This window comes from Jaculus jaculus, chromosome 5, assembly GCF_020740685.1.
Source record: "Jaculus jaculus isolate mJacJac1 chromosome 5, mJacJac1.mat.Y.cur, whole genome shotgun sequence".
Taxonomy (NCBI): domain Eukaryota; kingdom Metazoa; phylum Chordata; class Mammalia; order Rodentia; family Dipodidae; genus Jaculus; species Jaculus jaculus.
This window is the reverse complement of record NC_059106.1, coordinates 48,940,089-48,960,320: the sequence shown is the minus strand read 5'-3', so window position 1 is coordinate 48,960,320 and position 20,232 is coordinate 48,940,089. Positions and strand designations below refer to the sequence as shown.

The following is a 20,232-nucleotide window of genomic DNA, read 5'->3' as shown; positions in this document are numbered from 1 at the left end:
TAATTCCATTGTGGTCAGATAGAATGCAAGGAATTATTTCAATTTTCCTGAATTTGTTAAGATTTGCTTTGTGTCCTAATATATGGTCTATTTTAGAGAATGTTCCATGTGCTGCTGAAAAGAATGTATATTCTGCAGCCTTTGGATGAAATGTCCTGTATATATCTGTTAGTGACCTCCTTTCTTAAACACGTACATTCCCAGTGTCTGCTTGTCCCAATCTGAGGCACTGGTGTCACCCAGACAGGCAGGGTGGCAGTCTGATGGGAAAACTGGTGGAGGGCTAGTTGCTGCTGTGTGTTCATGTGCGTCTGTGGTGTTCATGCATGTTTATAGGTGTGAGTGCATATGTAGTCAGAGCCTTCCTCTATTGCTTTCCACCCTGCCTGGCTTTTACATGGAAGCTAGGGACACAGATTTAGGTCCTGGTGCTTGTGTGGTGACTATTTCACCCAACAAACCATCTCTCCAGCTCCCAGGGCTGCATTCTTGAGACCTCTAGTGTATACCTATGTGAGTCCTGTTAATGGCTTCCTAGAAAAATTTTAGCTTGTGTAACGCCCTATATTGGTTACTCAACACCCAAACAACAAAAACCTGGGGCATGTCTTGGAGAAGAGCCCATCCCTTGTCACCTCAACTTCCAGGGCTGCTGCAGTCCCTGACTTAGAGGCACCCCTCTCACCTCTGCCTCTGTTCATAGCTCCACAGCGTGTTGCTTATAGGGATGTTCGTGGTGGCACACAGGGCCCATCTTGTAGTCCAGGATAGTCTCTTCATCTCAAAAGCTTAATCACATTTGTGAAATCCTTATACAAAGCAAATCCCAGGCTCCAGGGGTTAGCCCTCACACCCCCAGGGGTCAGTCTGGAATAAGCCCAGAATCTCTTTCTCCAACCAGGTGTCTAGGATAGGGTAGATGTAGGAAAAGGTCCTGGACAGAGGCCAACTTGAGAACCCTTAGAAAACTGTTCCTTAGCTCATCTGGGACCTGGTTCTTTCCCTTGTCTTCCTTTTTTTTTTAATGTTTTTTTAAATTTAATTTTATTTATTTGATAGAGAAATAGGGAGAGAGAGAATGGGCACGCTAGGGCCTCCAGACACTGCCAATGAACTCCAGATACATGTGCTCCCTTGTGCATCTGGCTAATGTGGGTTCTGGGGAATCGAACCTGGGTCCTTTGGTTTTGCAGGCAAGCACTAAGCCATCCCTCCAGCCCCCCTTTTATTCAGGAAAAAAAGCAGGTGTCTTAAGTATGCTGCCAGGGACAACAGGCTGGGCGGTTCCAGGGACAATTGACTGTGCAGTAACAATGTACAAGTAGCTATTTGCTTTTTCCCCCATTATGAAGGAGGGGAGTCACAGACAAGCAGCCCAGCCCAGGGACCCGGAGAGCCACAAGGGGCTGGGGAACATAGCAGGCCCCACAGCCAACCTCAGCTCCGTCCCTTTTAATAACAGATCTGCGTAAGGAAAGTGACAGTTTGGAATTTTGCGTCTGTCCCAGATAAGAAGCCAATTTACCTCCTAACTGCCCGAGCTTGCAAGCCTGAAAACTTCCTCTTCCTTCCCGGTTCCAAGGAGCACGGGCTCCCAGCAGGCCCGTGCCCCCAATGCCAGGGGCCAGGTACCATCCTTTGGACTTGTCTGTTTCCTGGGTTCCAGGGCCGAGACCTGACACCTCCACTCTCTTCATTTGACCGAACTCAGCAGTGTGCAATCCCTGGGGTGCCGCTGGCCTTTCTAGGAGGACCTTTCACCTTCAGTCAGTGCTGAGGGCAGATGGCAGGCTGAGCTTCCTTCTAGGGAAGGAGCGGGATGATGGGGGGGGAATGCTTAGACAGGAAGAGAGCTGCTGCCTAAACCCCGGGTGCTTTCTATATGGCCCATGCGGCCTCTGAGCTTTTCAGAGTCTGTAAATCGGGCATGGTGGCACACGCCTTTAATCCCAGCACTCAGGAGGCAGAGGTAGGAGTATCACCGTGAGTTCAAGACCAGCCTGAGACTACATAGTGAATTCCAGGTCAGCCTGGACTAGAGTGAGACCCTACCTTGAAACCCACCCCCCCTTTAAAAAAAAGTCTGTAAATTATTATCTCACTGAGATGCTTGAAGTGGGGGTGCGGTAAGAACTCAGTCTCCGGAGCCTGATGGCCAGGGCTCAGAGCCACTCTCTATAGCCATGGAGCACGGGCCACCTCCCTTTAAGCTGCGAGTCGGTGAGCTAACCCGCAGAATCATGCGTTGTTTTGGGTACGGATGACAAGGTAGCAACTTCCAGGGCTTGGGACGGTGCTCACTACATATGAAGCATTCTGTGTCTATTGGCTGTCATTAGTGATGTTTTCCCACCAGCAAGCTGGTACTGGAAGAGCTGCTAAGGTGATTCTGAGCACGCTGAGGCACTACATATAAAATACTTTATTATAAAAACCTCAGACACACAGCATTCGAGAAGGAGCAGGTCACTCGGCTTTCCTCTCGTCTCTACCCAGGAGAGACTGGTGAATCGTACCTGCTAGACGATGATGTGCCGTGTGCCAAAGGTCATCAGGTCCTGTGCCCTCAAAAACCCCAAAGCACTTGGGGCCATCCTAGAGAGACACCCCCTGGGCCGGCCCCCCACATCATCGTTTCATTCACAAGACCGACCTGCGTCCCTTTAGCAAGGATGAGCCTGATTTTCTCCCTCCCTCCCCCTGTCCCGTTCAAAACTCCAGTGAAAAAAGCAAACACAGCACTTGGTTTTTCTTTTGGAAACAGAACTGTAGTGGAAGCAAGACTAAACAGCCGCAATCTAACAGCAGTCACGAGGGATCCCGTCCCAGCTCAGAAGAGGAGTGTGTCACCAACGATCTGCAGTTGGGAAGGAAGGTGGGGAAGATGCTGCACCCCTGTGGTGGTCCAGGGACTCGCACCCCCACCCCCACTCAGGCAGCATCCTTCCTTCCGATGCACCTGCTGTGAGCGCTCTTCCCCTCCCCCCAGAGGCTAAGAGTGAGTCAGCACTTCTTCTGCGTCTGAAGGGCCTCCGGTGCAGTCGGTGATCGGTACATTGGGCGAGGCAGCAGGGGACCCGGTCACAGGGGCCGTTCAGTCGGGTGGCCGTGCATCCGGGGCCTTCGCCTGGACCTCATCGTACTGTGGAGGAGGCGTCAAAGGCTCGATGGAGGGAGGAGGGATATTTTTGTCTGGGAGGTTGATCCTAAAGTCTTTGAGGTGAAGTTTTTCAGATTTAATTCTTCGAACTTTGAGAGGCTTCAGGTGTTTGGCTAACTTGGAGTTCTGTCTGTCCGGAGCATGCCCCGGGCTGGTCTCCACGTCCACCCTGGTACTGGTGGGGGTGGTCTCATCGAGCCCCGTCAGCGACTCATAGGACGGGAGAGAGATGCTCAGCCGTGGGTTCTGCTCCTGTCCCCTGGCTTCTGAGTAGCTCGTGTTCATCACTTCCTCGTAGCTGGGGACGTAGTACCTGGAGGAAGCCTCCTCCTCCTCTTCCTCCTGGCTGCAAGATGGCAAAGACACACAGGCAGTGTCAGCATGGACCACTCAAGTCACTTCGAGTCCCCCAGTGGGGGGAATGCAGATCCCGTGTGGGCACTGGCTCTGTCAACCATACATGAGTTCTAGAAGGAGTCAAAGCTAACATTTTACCTGCTTCCTATGAGTGGGGCACAGTTGTAAGTAACATGTTGAAACCAGTTTCACATTCCTAACCATTCCTGTTTTTTTTTTTTTTTTTTTGAGGTAAGGTCTCATTCTAGCTCAGATTGATCTGGAATTCACTCTGTAGGCTCAGGCTGGCCTTGAACTCACTCACAGCAATCCTACCTTTGTCTCCCCAGTTCTGGGATTGAAGGTGTTGTGCCACCACACCCAGCCTATAAGGACTTTTATTATGCACATCAGGGTCTCTTGCCACTGCAAATGAGTGCCTGTTTAGCTTTGTGTGGGTGGCTGGGGAATTGAACCTGGCTGGCAGGCTTTGCAAGCAAGCACCTTTATCCACTGGGCCATCTATCCAGACCCAGTTTATGCCCATTTTATGGATAGGGAAAGAGATACATCAAGGTCAAATGACCTGGTCATACCTTTAGGAAGTGGAAGGGCAGATGAAATCCTTGCTTCAACTATTATCTGGTACTATTCCAGTGTTAAGTTCCTATACATGAAGTCTTTTACATCTCATAATGTGTGGCTGGACCATTTACTCCCATGCTTATCTGGGATCTTTGGCCCATTTTTCAAAGCAAAATGGTTTTCCTTAGGTAAAGAAAAGATGATCTGAGCTATAATATGTGTGTGCCTCTCAAATTAATTTAAAAAATATTTTAATTATTTATTTAAGACTACTTATGAAAGGTAGATAGCAAGAAAGAGGGAGAGGGAGGGAGAAAAAGAGAAAGAGAGAATGGATGTGCCAGGGCCCCCAGCCACTGCAAATGAAATCCAGGTGCATGTACCACGTTGTGCATCTGGCTTACGTGGGTCCTTGACTGCTAAGCCATCTCTCCAGCCTTTATTTTTCTTTTTCTTGGTAGGGTCTTGCTTTAGTCCAGGTTGACCTGCCATTCACTATATAGTCTTAGGATGGTCTCCAACTCATAGCAGTCCTTCTACCTCTGCCTCCCAAGTGCTGGGATTAAAGGCGTGCACCACTATACCAGCTTAAAAAATATTTTATTTATTTTCAAGGACAGAGAGGGAGGGAGAGAGAGAGAGAGACAGACAGACAGACAGACACCAGGACCTCCAGCCACTGAAAACTAACTCTAGATGCAGGTACCACTTTGTGCATTTGGCTTTATGTGGGTACCTGGGTCATTAGGCTTTGCGGGCAAGAGCTTTAACCATTGAGACAGCTCTCCAGCCCTCTAATTATTCTTCATATGCTTTCTGGAATTCTTGAGATAGATTCTCACGTAGCCCAGGCTGGCCTTAATTTCCTTATGTAGCCATGGGTGATCTTCAACTCCTGAACCTCTCGTCTCCATCTCCTAAGTGCTGGGATTCCAGGCATGTGCCACCACACCTGGCTTAATGTGGTGCTGGGGGCTGAACCCAGGGAGTCGTGTATGTTACCAAGTGCTTTACCCCCTGAACCATATCCCCAGCCAGCTCCTTTGTGTGTGTGTGTGTGTGTGTGTGTGTGTGTTGTTTGTTTTCCAGGCAAGGTGCCACTCTAGCTCTGGCTCACCAGATGAAGCATTACCTTTGAGTGTCTGTGTTCTGTCCAGGCCCTCCATGGATTGGATGAGACCTGCCACATTGGGGAGGACATCCTCTGAAATTCATATGTGAATCTCTTCTGGAAAGATCCTCACAGACATTCAAAACTAACGCTTCACCTGGCCACCTCATAGCAGTCACATAAAATTAACCATCATGCACATTTGCTCTAGAACACATGGGAAACACGAAAAAGAAAATCAGTCGAGAAATCAGTCGCCCATAATTCTCCACTCAATCATGTGCACACGGGAGTTTCTTAAAGGTGAGGACAACAACAATGAAAAGTAAAATAAGCAAAAGTGAAAACTAAAGAATAGGGGCTGAGAGTCACATACTCCTTTAGTCCCAGCACTCGGGAGGCCGAGGTAGCAGGATCTCCGTAAGTGTGAGGCCAGCCTGGGACTACAGAGTGAGTTTAGGTCACTCCTGCTCTGAACCTGTGATTGTTGCCATGGGCTCGAGGCCTCTGACTTGGACTGAATGACACTTTCAGGAAGTCTCCCTGGCTGTGGCAGTTTGAATCAGATGTCCTTTATAAACTCATGTTTTCGAATGTTTGGTCCCCAGCTGGTAGTAATTTGGGAGGTAAAGCCTTGAAGCTTTGGGGTAGCATAGCCCAGCTCCCCCTTGCCAGAGCTCAGCTCACTCTCTTGCTGCTATCTTCCATCTGCTATGGCAGAGGTGACATCCACTCTCTGCTCTACGCTTCCTTTCCCTATCACCACGAAGCTTCTTCTCAAGCCTATAGTCCAGATAAACTCTTTCCTCCCATCAGCTGCTTTTGGTAGAGTGTTCTCTCCCAGTAAATGAAGGTAACCATGGCACTGGCTCCAGCTTGCAGATCGGGGGACTTCTCAGCCTCTATGATGACACAAACCAACCTCTCTGAATGTCTCCTTTTATTTATTTATTTTTAAAATTTTTATTTATCCTTTTATTTGAGAGCAACAGACACAGAGAGAAAGACAGATAGAGGGAGAGAGAGAGAATGGGCGCGCCAGGGCTTCCAGCCTCTGCAAACGAACTCCAGACGTGTGCGCCCCCTTGTGCATCTGGCTAACGTGGGACCTGGGGAACCGAGCCTCGAACCGGGGTCCTTAGGCTTCACAGGCAAGTGCTTAACCGCTAAGCCATCTCTCCAGCCCTCCTTTTATTTTTTATTTTGTTTCTTTGAAGTAAGGTCTCACTGTAGCCCAGGCTGACCTAGGATTCACTATGGAGTCTCAGGGTGGCCTTGAACTCACAGCGATCCTCCTACTTCTACCTCCCAAGCACTGGGATTAAAGGCGTGTGCCACCACGCTTGGCACATGTAATGTCTCCTTTTCAAAGTACATAAAGGCCTGCAGAGATGGCTCAGTGGCTAAAGCTTACAAAGCCTGATGGCCAGGGTTCCATTCCCCAGTCCCTACATAAGCCAAACACACAAAGTGGTGCATTGTCTGGAGTTAGTTTGCAGTGGCAGGAGGCCCTGGTGTGCCCATTCTCTCTCTCTTCCCCCATTTCTCTTTCAAATAAATAAAAATATTTAGAAATACATATAGAGTTGGGCATGGTGGTGCACGCCTTTAACCCCAGCACTTGGGAGGCTGAGGTAGGAGGACTGTGTGATTGGGTGGTTAGTCTGGGTTAGAGTGAGACCCTGCCACAAAAAAGCGGGGGGGGGGGGGGGAAGAAAGGAAGGAAGGAAGAAAGAAAACAAAACAGAACAAAGTGAAAGCTCTAGAGACTCTGCGGCCTTCCTCTTGTTTTGGTGCATGGCAGTGGGCAACTGCTGAAGGGTGGAAGCGGGAGGAGTCCTAGGCCACCCTGGGTAGGGCATTTTCACCGAGCATGGTGGCTCACACTTACAATCCCGGCACTTGGGAAGCCGAGGTCGGAAAATTGCCATGAAGTTGAGAGCAGCCAGGTGGGGCTGAGCTGCAGTTAGCGTCTGCCTCCTACGACAAGGAAAAGAAGGGAAGCGCAGCGAGGTAAGTGAGCACTAGCTTTCACTGCCCTCGGCTTTCTGACTGCAGAGTGAGCGTGACCAGCCACCTCACACTCCTGTCACCGGGCATTCGCCACCCCGGTGGACCGCGCCTTCCAACTGTGAGCCAAAATAAAGTTGCTCTCGTCGGATATTTCAAAAAAATTTTTTTGTTTATTTTTATTTATTTATTTGAGAGCAGCAGACAGAGAGAGAAAGAGGCAGAGAGAGACAGAGAGAGAGAGAGAGAGAGAGAGAGAGAATGGGCGCGCCAGAGCCTCCAGCCTCTGCAAACGAACTCCAGACGCGTGCGCCCCCTTGTGCATCTGGCTAACGTGGGTCCTGGGGAGTCAAGCCTTGAACCGGGGTCCTTAGGCTTCACAGGCAAGCACTTAACTGCTAAGCCATCTCTCCAGCCCTCTTGTCAGATATTTTGTCACGGCAACAAGAAAGGTAGCTACGACAGGTACCAACAGTTATCATCATGTCCCTCACTCTATCACCTGTTTTTAAATATATTTGTGGCATCTTGGTATAGGACTGAGTCCTGATCTCTTCAAACCAAAGCAGAGGCACACAGCACATGGGACAAATGACCAACCTGGATCCCTGGTCCCCTAGGGCCTGTTCATTCTCTGTCGCGTACCTGTCATTCACCCGAGCTCCATGGTTTGGGAAGCTTGCATCTAGAAGCACACAGGTGTTTGTGAAACAGCATCTGGAGACTTGAAGTATCTCAGTGGATAAAGTGCTTGCTGAGCGCGCAGGAGCCCTGGGTAGATCCCTAGCAGTGCATAAAGCTGGCGTGGTGGTGCACGCCCACAATCCCAGCGCTCTGGACGTGGAGGCAGGAGGATCAGAAGTGTAAAGTCATCCTCGGTTTCAAAGTTTAAGGCTAACCTGGGCTAAATGAGACCTTATCTCAAAAAAAAAAAAAGTGTGGAGGAAACTTCAAGGAAGAAAGTGGGAAGTTCAGCCTTCTACAGTGAAAGCAAGCTTACCTGTCTTCCTCCTGGGCGGGGGGCCCAGCCCCCGCCTGCTGCTGGATGCGGGCCAGCTCCTCGCTCTGTCGCAGCTTCCTCCTGTCGCGGATGCTCAGGCAGATGGACAGCAGCAGCAGCATGACCCCGGCCCCGACCAGCACGTAGGCCACCGAGAAGGTCTTGCTCTTAAGGATGCCACTGCTTACATCTGTCTTGTTCCCCTGAGCCGTCGTCTTGTCAGCAGCGCTGAAGCCAGGGACCAGGTTCCACATGGCCATGATGACCCCCAGGACCAGCATCCCCAGGCCGATGGCCGTCAGCGCATAGTGCGAGCCGTTGGCCTTGGACTGAGCCATCATGGTAGCGGGAGTGGGGAGAGGCCCGGCTCAGAGAAAACAAATAAATAAATTAAAAAGCAAAAAGGTCTTCCATGTACTGAAGAAAATCTCTAGTATCACATTGAAAAAAAAAAAATCATCGGCTGAACTTGGCAGTGATGGCTCCAGGAGAGCTCCAGGCATGGGGGACGGTCGCAGTCGCGGTGGAGGGCTCTGGAGGAAGAGCAGAGGAGTGGGAGAGAATCAGCCCAGGCCCAGGGCGGCTCTGGGAACCCAGCGGGTCTCTGCGGGAAAGAGGCACGGTGTAGAGGCCTCGCCTCTGATATGTTCCAGATGTCCCACGGGCTCCTGCTCCTGGTGGGAGTACGCAGGAGAAAACAAGCCCCCACCCTCACACCAAAGGGGAAAAAGCAGACCCGTCCCCACAGGGGCACGGCAAGGTCAGCGCTCAGAGCATCCAGATACATTGTGGGTGTTTAATCAAGTCCAGTCACATCTCAGTCCTAGTTGGATAAGGCCACAGCATGGCTGGGGTGTTGGTTAATATGGACAACTTGATAAGATCTAGCTAGAACCGGGAGTTGGAGAAATGGCTTAGCAGTTAAGGCACTTGCCCGCAAAGCCAAAGGACCCAGGTTCGATTCCCCAGAACCCACGTAAGCCAGATGCACATGGTGGTGCATGTGTCTGGAGTTTGTTTGCAGTGGCTGGAGGCTCTGGCATGCCCATTCTCTCCCTATTCCCTCCCTCCCGCCATCATAAATAATTAAAAAAATTAAAAAAAAATAAAAAATACATACAATCACCTAGGAGACAAATCCATGGGTATGTGTGTAAGGGAGTTTGTAGGCTGGCTAGCTGAGGTGGGAAGAAACACCCTAAGTGTGGGTGGCGCCACCCCATGGGCTGGGGTTTGGATGAAGGAGGGAGATAGAACTGATCAAGGACATTCACTGCTTCCATTACACTCTGCTTCCAGTGTGAGCAGCTGCCTCGGCCCCTGCCACCATGCCTTCCCGGCCACGGTGGACTGTCACCTCAAACGGGAAGCCACAGTAAACCCTTCCTCCCCTAAGCTGCTCTTGTTAGGTATCTAGTCACAGCAATGAGAAAGTAACTAACATGCTAGGCGTGATCAGTCATTGTCACAGGATCACCTCGGTGGCTGATCTGTTCTTAGGTCCCTTTGGGGCAGCCTGCTGGGGTCTGTGTCCTACCCTCATGGGTTCCCTATTTCCTACCGGAGAAAAATCCATGTCCTGACGATAATGCTCATGGTCCCCATAGCCAGGGTGCTCCCTTTCTCACGTCACCTCACTCTGCCCTTATATGCACACCCCATTCTAGCATGATTGTAGTTACGGATCACCCCACTTCAGGAGCCCCTCCCAGGTGCCCTCAAGAGCCCCACCAGCTACTAGGGCAGGTCTCTGTCTTTTGGTGGCTGCAACATCATCTCTCAGCCTGGTGCACAGCAGGATCTCAAACGGGGTTTGGTGGGCACATGTCCAATGAAATGAGTGCAGAACATGCCAAGCTGCCCACAACACAGCCTGTCTTCCCACCGTGTGTGTCTGCGTTGCTCCTTGTGCCTGGGTGCCGACAGCAAGTGTCCTTCTCTTCTACTCTTCCACTTTATTTCCAAGACAGGAATTCTCACCAAAGCTGGAGCTCATGCTGTGTGTGTGTGTGTGCGTGTGTGTGTGTGTTTTCAAGGTAGGGTCTCACCCTAGCCTAGGCTGACCTGGAACTCACTTTGTAGTTCCAGGGCTGGCCTCAAACTCACAGTGTAAGGGTGTGCACCACCATGCCCAGCTTTTCATGCCATTTTAAAATTAGGCTGGCTGACCGGTGATCCCCTGTCACCACCCTCCTCAACATGGTGGAAGCAGGTGTGCATGCTCACACCTGACTTAAAAATTTTTTTTAAATTTTATTTCAGAGAGAGAGAAAGAGAGAGACAATGAACATGGGTGCACCAGGGCATCTAACCACTGCAAATGAGCTCCAGATGCATGGCCACCCTTGTGTATCTGGCTTTACATGGGTACTGGGGAATTGAACCTGGGTCCTTAGGCTTTGCAAGCAAGCGCCTTCACGGCTAAGCCATCTCTCCAGTCCACACCCGGCTTTTTACATGAGTGCTAGGGAACAAACTTGGGTCCTCATGCTTGCCCCCCAAGTACTCTTACCCAAAGAGCCATCCCCTGGTCCCAAGGTTTCCTCTTCCTAAAGGGGGAGAAGACTGCACATGCCTCAGCTTGGTTATGACCAGGGGAAGCAAGGAACTCGCTTCCCATTAAGACCCAGCTCATGGGAGGAGCCAGCAGTCCTGGGATTCCAGAAGCCTCAGTGGCCTAGGGAACTGAGGTAAGTCACCCAAAAGCTCTAGACTAGAGGCCCTGGAGAATATAAGTTGACCACTCCTTGGCTCTTCCCAGGTCAGGAACTTTGCCCAGTGGTAATGTTGAGCTGACGTTTAAATGGGCAGGCTCTGTTTTCAACTGCACATTCTTTCCGATCTTTCCAAAAGGACATCTAACCAGGCAGCTTGAAATCCGATGCCGCGGAGATATTTTCTTGTCAAGCCAAGGGCTTCCTCTGAAAGGGGCCGCTCTGTTAGTAGATACCCTAAAAATATTTGGGACAACATCCTTGGTCAGCTGGAAGTCTGTGCCTTCTTCTTCTTCATCTTTTCTTTTCAACCAGCTAATATTTCTTATGCACCCAGGTACCTGTGGGCTGCGTGTGAGGCCGTGGGGGAGGGAAGCAAGGTAGGAAGCAGGGACACAAGGGCACCTCGCAGGAACCTGAGGAGCTGTGGAGCTGGCCAGCGGGGCTCCTGGCTCTCGCTGGAGGAAAGCGTCACCAGTGACGGGACCGCATCCAGAATGCATGGCCGTGGGCAGGTGTGTAGGTGTGTACTCTCATCGTGTACATGCACGGCTACATGCACGCACATGCGTGATGAGTGGGACGTGAACATACGTGCATGTTTATGTGTGCCTGTGGCAAGCAAGCACAGGTGTAGACAGTGCACATGCCACCTGTGTATGGGCGTGACAGGCATGAGTGACATGTTGAGCATGGACTGGAGACCCTACACCTAACTGCAGTGGGGACGAGGGCCAGTCTACCATACAGGGAACCTTTCTTTCCTTTTTTTTTTTTTTTTGAAACAGGTTCTCAGACTAGCCTGGAACTTGCTGTGCAGCTGAAAATGACCTCGCTCTTCTGATCTTCCTGCCTTCACCTCTGAGTGTTGGGATCACAGGTGTTCACCACCACTCCAAGCAACAAGGTTGAGCTAGCAGAAGGTTGGGTGTGCTTCTAATTTTTTTCCAGGTTCTATACACATATGGGTACATGTGAATAAACTGAAAAAGTATTGTAATTGTCCTCATATTAAAAAACTACTGGGCCGGGCGTGGTGGCGCACGCCTTTAATCCCAGCACTCGGGAGGCAGAGGTAGGAGGATTGCCGTGAGTTCAAGGCCACCCTGAGACTACAGAGTGAATTCCAGGTCAGCCTGGACCAGAGTGAGACCCTACCTCGAAAAACCAAAAAAAAAAAAAAAAAAAATTCTAAAAAACTACTGGGCCAGGGAGATGGTTCAGTGGTTAGAGGTGCTTAATTGCCAAGCCTGCAGCCTGGATTCAATTCCTCAGTATCCACGTAAACCCAGATGCACAAAGTGGGCTTGCATCTGGTGTTTGTTTGCAGTGACAAGAGTCCCTGGGGCTCGCATACTCCTCTCTCTCTCTCTTTTTCTCAAATAAAATACTTTTAAATTAAAATTTTATTTTTTATGAGAGAGAGAGAGAGTTGGTGTGCCAGGGGCTCCAACCATCGCAATCAAATTTCAGATGTGTGTACCATCTTGTGTGCATATGCGACCTTGTGTCACCTTGTGCATCTGGCTTATGTGGCACCTGGAGAGTCAAACCTGGGTCTTAGGATTTGCATGCAAGCACCTCAACCACTAAGCCATCTCTCCAGCCCTCAAATAAAAGTATTTTTTAAAAAAGTATTTTTATTTATTTGAGAGAAAGTAAAAGATATGTGTGTATATATAGATATATGGAGAGAGAGAGAGAGAGAGAGAGAGAGAGAGAGAGAGAGAGAGAGAGAGAGAATGGGCACTCCAGTGCCTCTAGCCACTGTAAACAAACTCCATACACATACTCCACCATGTACATCTGGCTTATGTGGATACTGGGGAATTGAACCTGAGTCCCCAGGCTTCTCAGGCAAGTACCTTAACTGCTAAGCCATCGCTCTAGTCCTCAATAAAAAAAATTTTTTAAAACCCTTAAATACAATATTTTTTTAAAGTTTTTTTTGCTTGTTTATTTTTATTTATTTATTTGAGAGTGACAGAGAGAGAAAGAGGCAGAAAGAGAGAGAGAGAATGGGCGCGCCAGGGCCTCCAGCCACTGCAAATGAACTCCAGACGCGTGTGCCCCCTTGTGCATCTGGCTAACGTGGGTCCTGGAGAACCAAGCCTGGAACCAGGGTCCTTAGGTTTCACAGGCAAGCGCTTAACCACTAAGCCATCTCTCCAGCCCTAAGTACAATATTTTAAATACAATGTTTTATATATACAAACATGCGTATAAAGATCCTGGGGGGGAGGGAAGTATATTCCAAACCCTAACCCTAACCCTAGCTATTACTGTCGATGTGTCTCACTCCCAAGGGCCAGAACAAACAAACAGAAAGGGTAACTTTGGTGTTAAAATTTCCTGGGGCTGGGAAGAACATTCCACAAAGACTAATACAAAAAGACTCATTAGCACAGTGACAAGGGAGAGTAGGTTGGGCAACATTATTTACAGTGTTATAAAGTTTCCCAAACCCTTAATTACATACATCAAGATATGTATAGTTATTTCCTCTGTGGGGCATGACTAAGCGTGGTTTCTGTTTTCTTGTTCTTGCTGGGATAAGAGTTGGAAAGCAAACATGTTCACGGTTTCTTTTATACTTGGAAAGTGAAAGAGAGAAAGAAGGTTTTGTTCCCGGGGTCCCTGGCTGGGTTGCACCCAGAGGGAAAGATCCAGTCCTGCTCCCAGAGCCCTTGGTCTCTACTGCAAACCCAGTTCCCACTGGCTGCCTGTCTGTCCTGTTTCTGACATGCTGACCCCTCGCTGCCCTGTGGTATATTTAGCTTGGTTCTCTTTCCTTTGCAAAAATATACAAAGAAGCTAATTTTATGCTTAGAAGGTTCATACCATAAAGCTTCCATCATGTCCCTCAAATGAAGGAGGCTTGCATGTGGGGAGGAAGGGGTAGGTAGAGACCCTGGCTTGGCCAGTCCTTGTGTTCAAGGCATTCCTGGAGGTGCACGGATGATGCTGCCTTCAAGCTTGGGACCTTTTTTTAATGTTTTTTTTTTTTTCTTTTCTTTTCTTTTCTTTTTTTTTTTTTTTTTTTTTTTTTTTTTTGAGGTAGGGTCTCACTCTGGTCCAGGCTGACCTGGAATTAACTCTGTAGCCTCAGGGTGGCCTTGAACTCACAGTGATCCTTCTACCTCTGCCTCCCAAGTACTGGGATTAAAGAAGTGCGCCACCACGCCCGGCTCTTTTTTTTTTTAATGAGAGAGAGAGAGAGAGAGAGAGAGAGAGAGAGAGAGAGAGAGAGAGAGGGAGGGAGGGAGAGAACTCCAGATGCATGAGCCAATAAAGTATTTTTTAAAAAAGTAAAAATAGGGGCTGGAGAGATGGCTTAGCTGTAAAGGCGCTTGCCTGCTAAGCCTAAGGTCCCATGTTTGACTCCCTAGATCCCACGTAAGCCAGATGCACAAAGTGTCATCTGTGTCTGGAGTTCATTTCCAGTGGCTGGAGGCTCTGGCACACCCATTCTCTCTCTCTATCTGCCTCTCTTTCTCAAATATCTAAATAAAAATAATTTAAAATATTTCATTTATTTATTTGAGAGAAAGACAGGGAATAGGTGTGCCAGGACCTCTAGACACTACAAACTCCAGATATATGTGCCACCCTGTACATTTGGTGTTACATGGGTCCTGGGGAATTGAACCTGGGTCTTCAGGTGCGTCTGGCTCATGTAGTATCTGGGAGTCAAGCATAGGTCCTTAGGCTTTGCAGGCTGGCACCTTAACTGCTGAGCCATCTCTCCAGCCTCCAGGTTTGTGATTGTTCTTTTTTTTTTTTTTTTTTTTTTTTTTGAGACAAGGTTTCATGTATGCTAGGCTGGCCTCAAAATCACTATGTAGCTGAGAAAGATCTTGAAGTTTTGATCTTCCTTCTAGTTACCAAATGCTGGGATTACAGGTGTACACCATGCCTGGTTCATTCAGTGTTGGGAACTGAACCCAGGATGCTGTGCATGCTAGGCCAGCATTCTACCTACTGAGCTACATACCCAGCCTTGTATCTGTTTTTTTTTTTTTTTCCTCTTCGTTTTGTTTGCAAACATAGAGAGAGACAGAGAGAAGAGTGATGGGGGGAAGGGGGACTGGAGATGTGGAGAGAGAATGGACACATCAGGACCAGTAGCCACTGCAACTGAACTCCAGATTCATGTGCCACTTTATGAGTCTGGCTTTATGTGGGTACTGGGGAACTCAGGTTGTTAGGATTTTCAGGCAACTGCCTTAACTGTGGAGCCATCTCTCCAGCCCTATTTTTCTAAATATATACCTGTTTTTTTTAAATATATACATACATACATATGTGTGTATATATATATATATATATATACACACATATATATATACACACACACACATATATATAATATTTTTATTTATTTATTTGACAGAGAAAGAGGGAGAGAGTGAATGGGTGCACCAGGGCCTCCTGTCACTGGAAACGAACTCTAGACACATGCGCCCCCTTGTGCAGCTGGCTAACGTGGTCCTGGGCAATCAAACAAGGGTCCTTTGGCTTTGCAGGCAAATGCCTTAACCGCTAAGCCATCCCTTAAATATATTTTTAATGTTTTTTTATTTATTAAGTTGAAAGGGAGAGAAAGAGGCAGATAGAGAGAGAATGGGCATGCTAGGGCCTCCAACCACTGCAAACAAACTCTAGAGGCATGAGCCACCTTGTGCATCTGGCTTATGTTGGTCCTGGGGAGTTGAACCTGGTCCTTTGGCTTTGCAGGCAAGCACCTTAATTGCTAAGCCATCTCTCCAGCACCCCCTTTTTAAATACTTTTAAACAATATTTTTTATTTCCTACCTGGGTTTCTAAGACAAGCTAACCACCAGTGAAGAGAGGGCCTTTTACCTGTGGTCACCTGGGGAGACTCAAGGCAGGCCTGCATGCAGCCATCTTGCTCCAGCCTCCAGTTCGGGAGCCACCTAAAAAAAAACAAACACACCAGAGATGCATATCCACGTGAGCCAAGCATACTCTGATTCTGTGAGCTGTTTGTGGTGTTGGGGTGGCTAGACATATATAAAAGACCCAAAGAAGGGCTGAGAGATGGCTCAGCAGTTAAAGGTGCTTGCTTGCACAGCCTGATGGACTGAGTTCCATTCCCCAGTACTCATGTAAGTCCAGATGTACAAAGTGGCACACGTGTCTGGGATTCGTTTGCAAGTGGCCTTGGCACACAAATACACACTCTCTCAAATAAAATGAAAAAAAAAAAAAAGACCAAAAGGAGCCTAAATTACACACTACTATGGGCTGTACCACAGATAAAAGTGTCCCAACCATTTCAGGGCCTTCTCCATTTCACATCAAGGCTCCAGGAAGAAAAGGTTAGCATTTCCAAGTCATCAGGTCATGGTATGAGGAATGGATAACCTCACTACCAAAACCATGAGAGGACACACCCTAGGGGAAAATGACAGGCCAATCTGACCTGCCTGCCCATAGCACTATCTTATATTAGCGCATGGAACCTCACAAAACAGCCTATTACCACCATGGGGTTAAGTTAGTTCAGTTCAGTCAAGTTCAAGAAGGCAAGGCCTGCCTAATGCTGAGAACTTGAATGCCATTTCACCAAACAGGCTGCAAGAGCGCCCCTGAGTGGTGGTGTGCTGCAGTGACGGTGACTGACCGCTGGGGGCACCTATGAGGCGCCTCCCACTCACAATGGAGAAAATCAGTGCCCTATGTCTACCAGGCTGACTCTATTTAAAGGGAGCCCAAACTCGATGGAAATAGTCCTCTAGTTCTTTTACTTTTATTTTAGGAGGAAATACAAAGATAATACACCAAAATGCGGGATAATCACCTCCTGGAAGTATGAGGGTTGGGGAAGGGAAGAGCCAGGGGGACATGACATTTTCTGCTAGAAGACGCACATATCTTAGCTGATCATAGTGGTAGATGCTGTACCCCAGCACTTGTGAAGCTGACAGTAGAATTTTTTGTGAGTTTGAGACCAGCCTGTGCTACATAGGAAGACCTTATCTCAACGTACAAAGTTAAAAAAAAAAAAAAAAAAAGAGAGAGCCAGGAGACAGTTCAGCTGATGGAGTGTTTTGCCTCACAACCATGAGGACCTGAGTTTGTTCTCCAGAATCCCTCTAAAGAAGCCAGGTATGGTGACACACACGTGTAATCCCAGCACTGAGAAGACACAGACAGGTGTAGTCCTAAGGCTTGTTGGCCACTTAGTGTAGCCCACTTGGTGAGTTCTGATCCAGTGAGAGACCTTGTCTTAAAAAAAAATAAAGTGGATGGCACATGAAGTTGTCCTCTGGCCTCTATGTGCACTATATGTTTATAACATACACATAACAATCTCTCTGCTCCAAAACAACAAAAAAGAAAAGATCACATACATATCTTACATGTACTCTTTAACTGGTTGGAAATATTTCAAAATGAGAACCCCTGCAAATATAGTAGTGCTTGTCCCCCCTTTTCTTAATATGAAGTCCAAACTCCTTCACCAGCATCTTCGAGCTTCTTAGCTTAGACTGGAGAGGGTCCCCATTTCTCACCAGCTCTCAGTGACTTCTGGTCTGTTTTGGTCACACTAAGTTCTTCCTGCCACAGGGCCTTTGCACCTCCATTATTATCTCCATTGCTTGAGAATGTTTTCCCACCTGTGTGGCTTGCAGCTCTGTCAACTCAAGATTTCCTCAACCTGAACCTATGTGAGATGCCCATCTTTCAGCCCCTGATTGGTTTCCTGGTGACATTGCTCCCAGGGATGGGGATAGAGGACACCGTATCCATCTGTGATAGTCTCTCTCTCTCAATCTCTCTCTCTCTCTCTCTTGCTCTCCTTGGCTCCCTATCTCATTCATGGAAGCATGAGCTCAGCGCCCTGAGAGAAGACTCTTGTCTGCCCAGCTCCTTGATAAGTAGCCAGCACCCAGCACATGGAGCTAGGAACGAAACCAGCCTTCACTAAATATTTGTAGATTGAGCAAATGCAGTATCTGGCAGGTTTAACCACTGAACCCATGTCTCCATCAATGAAGGGAACTCCCAGCCAAGGTGGGCGGGTTGTTCAGGGTGGCGCCAAAGAGGAGAGGGTTAGCAGGAGCTAACTGAAGAGTCAGGGGCACATGACCCTTATGCAAATAGCATGCCAGCGACATGGGAAAAGGGCCCAGAATAAAGGAAGTCCATCTTTACAGCCTCTCTGATGGGTCTGAGGTTACAGCAGCTCCCTGGTCCTTCCAGGTGGAGGTCAGCACAGAGCCCCAGAGCACAGCATCCCTCGGCCTGCGGAGGAAGCCCCCTCTCAGACATCAGAGGGCTTCCTCCTCCTGGCTGGGACCAGAGCCTGTCATGAATGCTAGTCCTCACAGACCAAGTCTCCATGAGCTCTGACTGAAAGGCAAAGAGTGAAGCGGGATCCATCGAGGACTGGGGTGTGGGGGTGATGCCGTGGAAGGGCCTCTGCTGCTTGGGTGCATCTCAGCAGTGTAACAACCAAACAGAAGGGAACGGTTTCTGGCTGCACACAGGAAAAGAGCCACGGGTGGCCCAGGGAGCCGGCCTTGCTTCCTCTGAACCTCTGCCAACAGGACCCCAGCTCTGCCTGGCTGCCAGCATGGCGGAGCCCCCCCAAACGCAGTGTCAGCTTTAATGGGAGAGCTTGCCAGTCCTGGATGGCCAGCAGCGCCACATTTAGTTGCACCACATTTACCGGCATTCACCAGAATGGTTAGCAGAGTTACCGAGGGTCTGAACCTGGGTCCCGACAGGCAAGCCAATTAATCAAACAAGTGATAGTGAAAACATGAAGGGGAGATTTCTTCAATGTGGCTGCACTGGGAAGAGCGACAAAGAGAACCAGTGATTCCCCACTGCAAAGGACAAATTCCAGGGTCCTGAGATGAAGTTTAGGTTTGAGTCGAGGGCCACGTGTGTGCGTAGCTGAGCAGCCCTTGTCCAGGTGCGGTCCTATCCACCTTGTCTGGGCTCCAGTCTTTCCTGCAAGGTGGTGTGACAAGCTGTCAGAACTGGGTGGGCTGGAGAGATGGCTTAGCGGTTAAGCGCTTGCCTGTGAAGCCTAAGGACCCCGGTTCGAGGCTCGGTTCCCCAGGTCCCACGTTAGCCAGATGCACAAGGGGGCGCACGCGTCTGGAGTTCGTTTGCAGAGGCTGGAAGCCCTGGTGCGCCCATTCTCTCTCTCTCCCTCTATCTGTCTTTCTCTCTGTGTCTGTCGCTCTCAAATAAATAAAAATTAAAAAAAAAAAAAAGAACTGGGTGACATCTCTTTCTAGGAAACAAGTTCAGCTGGGTGGCATCTTTTCCTTCTGCAAGCATGAGACTCCTGGGGGTGGGGGGGGGGGAAGAACCGGGGACTGTGGTTTTAATAGCCTGATGGCCAAAGGGAAGGACCAACACAAGTGTCTCTAGAATGTCTTTGTTCCTGTCAGAATGGCACATCACAGCTTGGCCCCACCACAAACAGGTTCCTGGCTGCTCTCCCCGTGTGACCTACAGCTGTCTGCCAAGCTGTGTCATAGGTACAAGGGACTCCGCTCTGGGAACCAGGCTGGGCTCCATGTTCACCGCAAAGGAAGAGCTCTGCAGCGCCTCTCCTCCCAGGAGGTGCTCAGCCAACTTCCAGCGCAGCCTCCTGCGGTGGGGGCGGGAAGAATGGCTCAGAGCTTCCTCTGCTGCTGCTCCTAAGGTTCTGCTTGCAGGGGTTCCAAGTCCCCTCCCCAAGGACCAAGGTCAAAAGGTGTCAGGTGTTTATTTTAACAGAGCCCAGGATCTTTCAGACCGGCATTTAGGGAAATGAAAACCACTGTGCAAATGAGTCACAAAAGTAGACCAGTGGGGGCTGGAGAGATGGCTTAGCGGTTAAGCGCTTGCCTGTGAAGCCTAAGGACCCCGGTTCGAGGCTCGGTTCCCCAGGTCCCACGTTAGCCAGATGCACAAGGGGGCGCACGCGTCTGGAGTTCGTTTGCAGAGGCTGGAAGCCCTGGCGCGCCCATTCTCTCTCTCTCCCTCTATCTGTCTTTCTCTCTGTGTCTGTCGCTCTCAAATAAATAAATAAAAATTAAAAAAAAAAAGTAGACCAGTGGGAAGGAGGCGGTGCCAGGGAGCAACGGGCAAAGGCACAAGGAAGCTGAGGGGTCTGTGGTCATAATGATGTCAGTGATGGGGGTCCCAGCGAGAGCTGTTCTAAACTTACTGCTTCAAGGCCACCTTCAAGGTGTGATGAGCCCCATCATCTCCAAGTCTCAGACAGCGTCAGTCATTTGCCCCAGGTCATACAGCACAGTCAAATGTAGCTGACTTGGAAACCACC

At 49.1% G+C, this 20,232-nt stretch overlaps 1 protein-coding gene across 2 annotated transcripts; it reads right to left on the bottom strand.

Moving 5' to 3' along the window:
* Nucleotides 1-2,407: 2,407 nt before the first annotated feature.
* Tmem51 (transmembrane protein 51) lies at nucleotides 2,408-15,855 on the bottom strand. Of its 2 annotated transcripts, none has more exons than XM_004657626.2 (3): nucleotides 15,780-15,855; nucleotides 8,203-8,735; nucleotides 2,408-3,506 (listed from the first exon to the last, which is right to left on the bottom strand). In XM_004657626.2, exons 2-3 carry the CDS (start codon nucleotides 8,541-8,543, stop codon nucleotides 3,095-3,097), a joined length of 753 nt encoding a protein of 250 aa, XP_004657683.2. In that variant the 5' UTR covers nucleotides 8,544-8,735; nucleotides 15,780-15,855; the 3' UTR covers nucleotides 2,408-3,094. The 2 variants fall into 2 exon arrangements, with proteins under 2 accessions (XP_004657683.2, XP_045006039.1); XM_045150104.1 differs by having other exon boundaries at nucleotides 3,445-3,502.
* Between the last annotated feature and the right edge of the window lie 4,377 nt (nucleotides 15,856-20,232).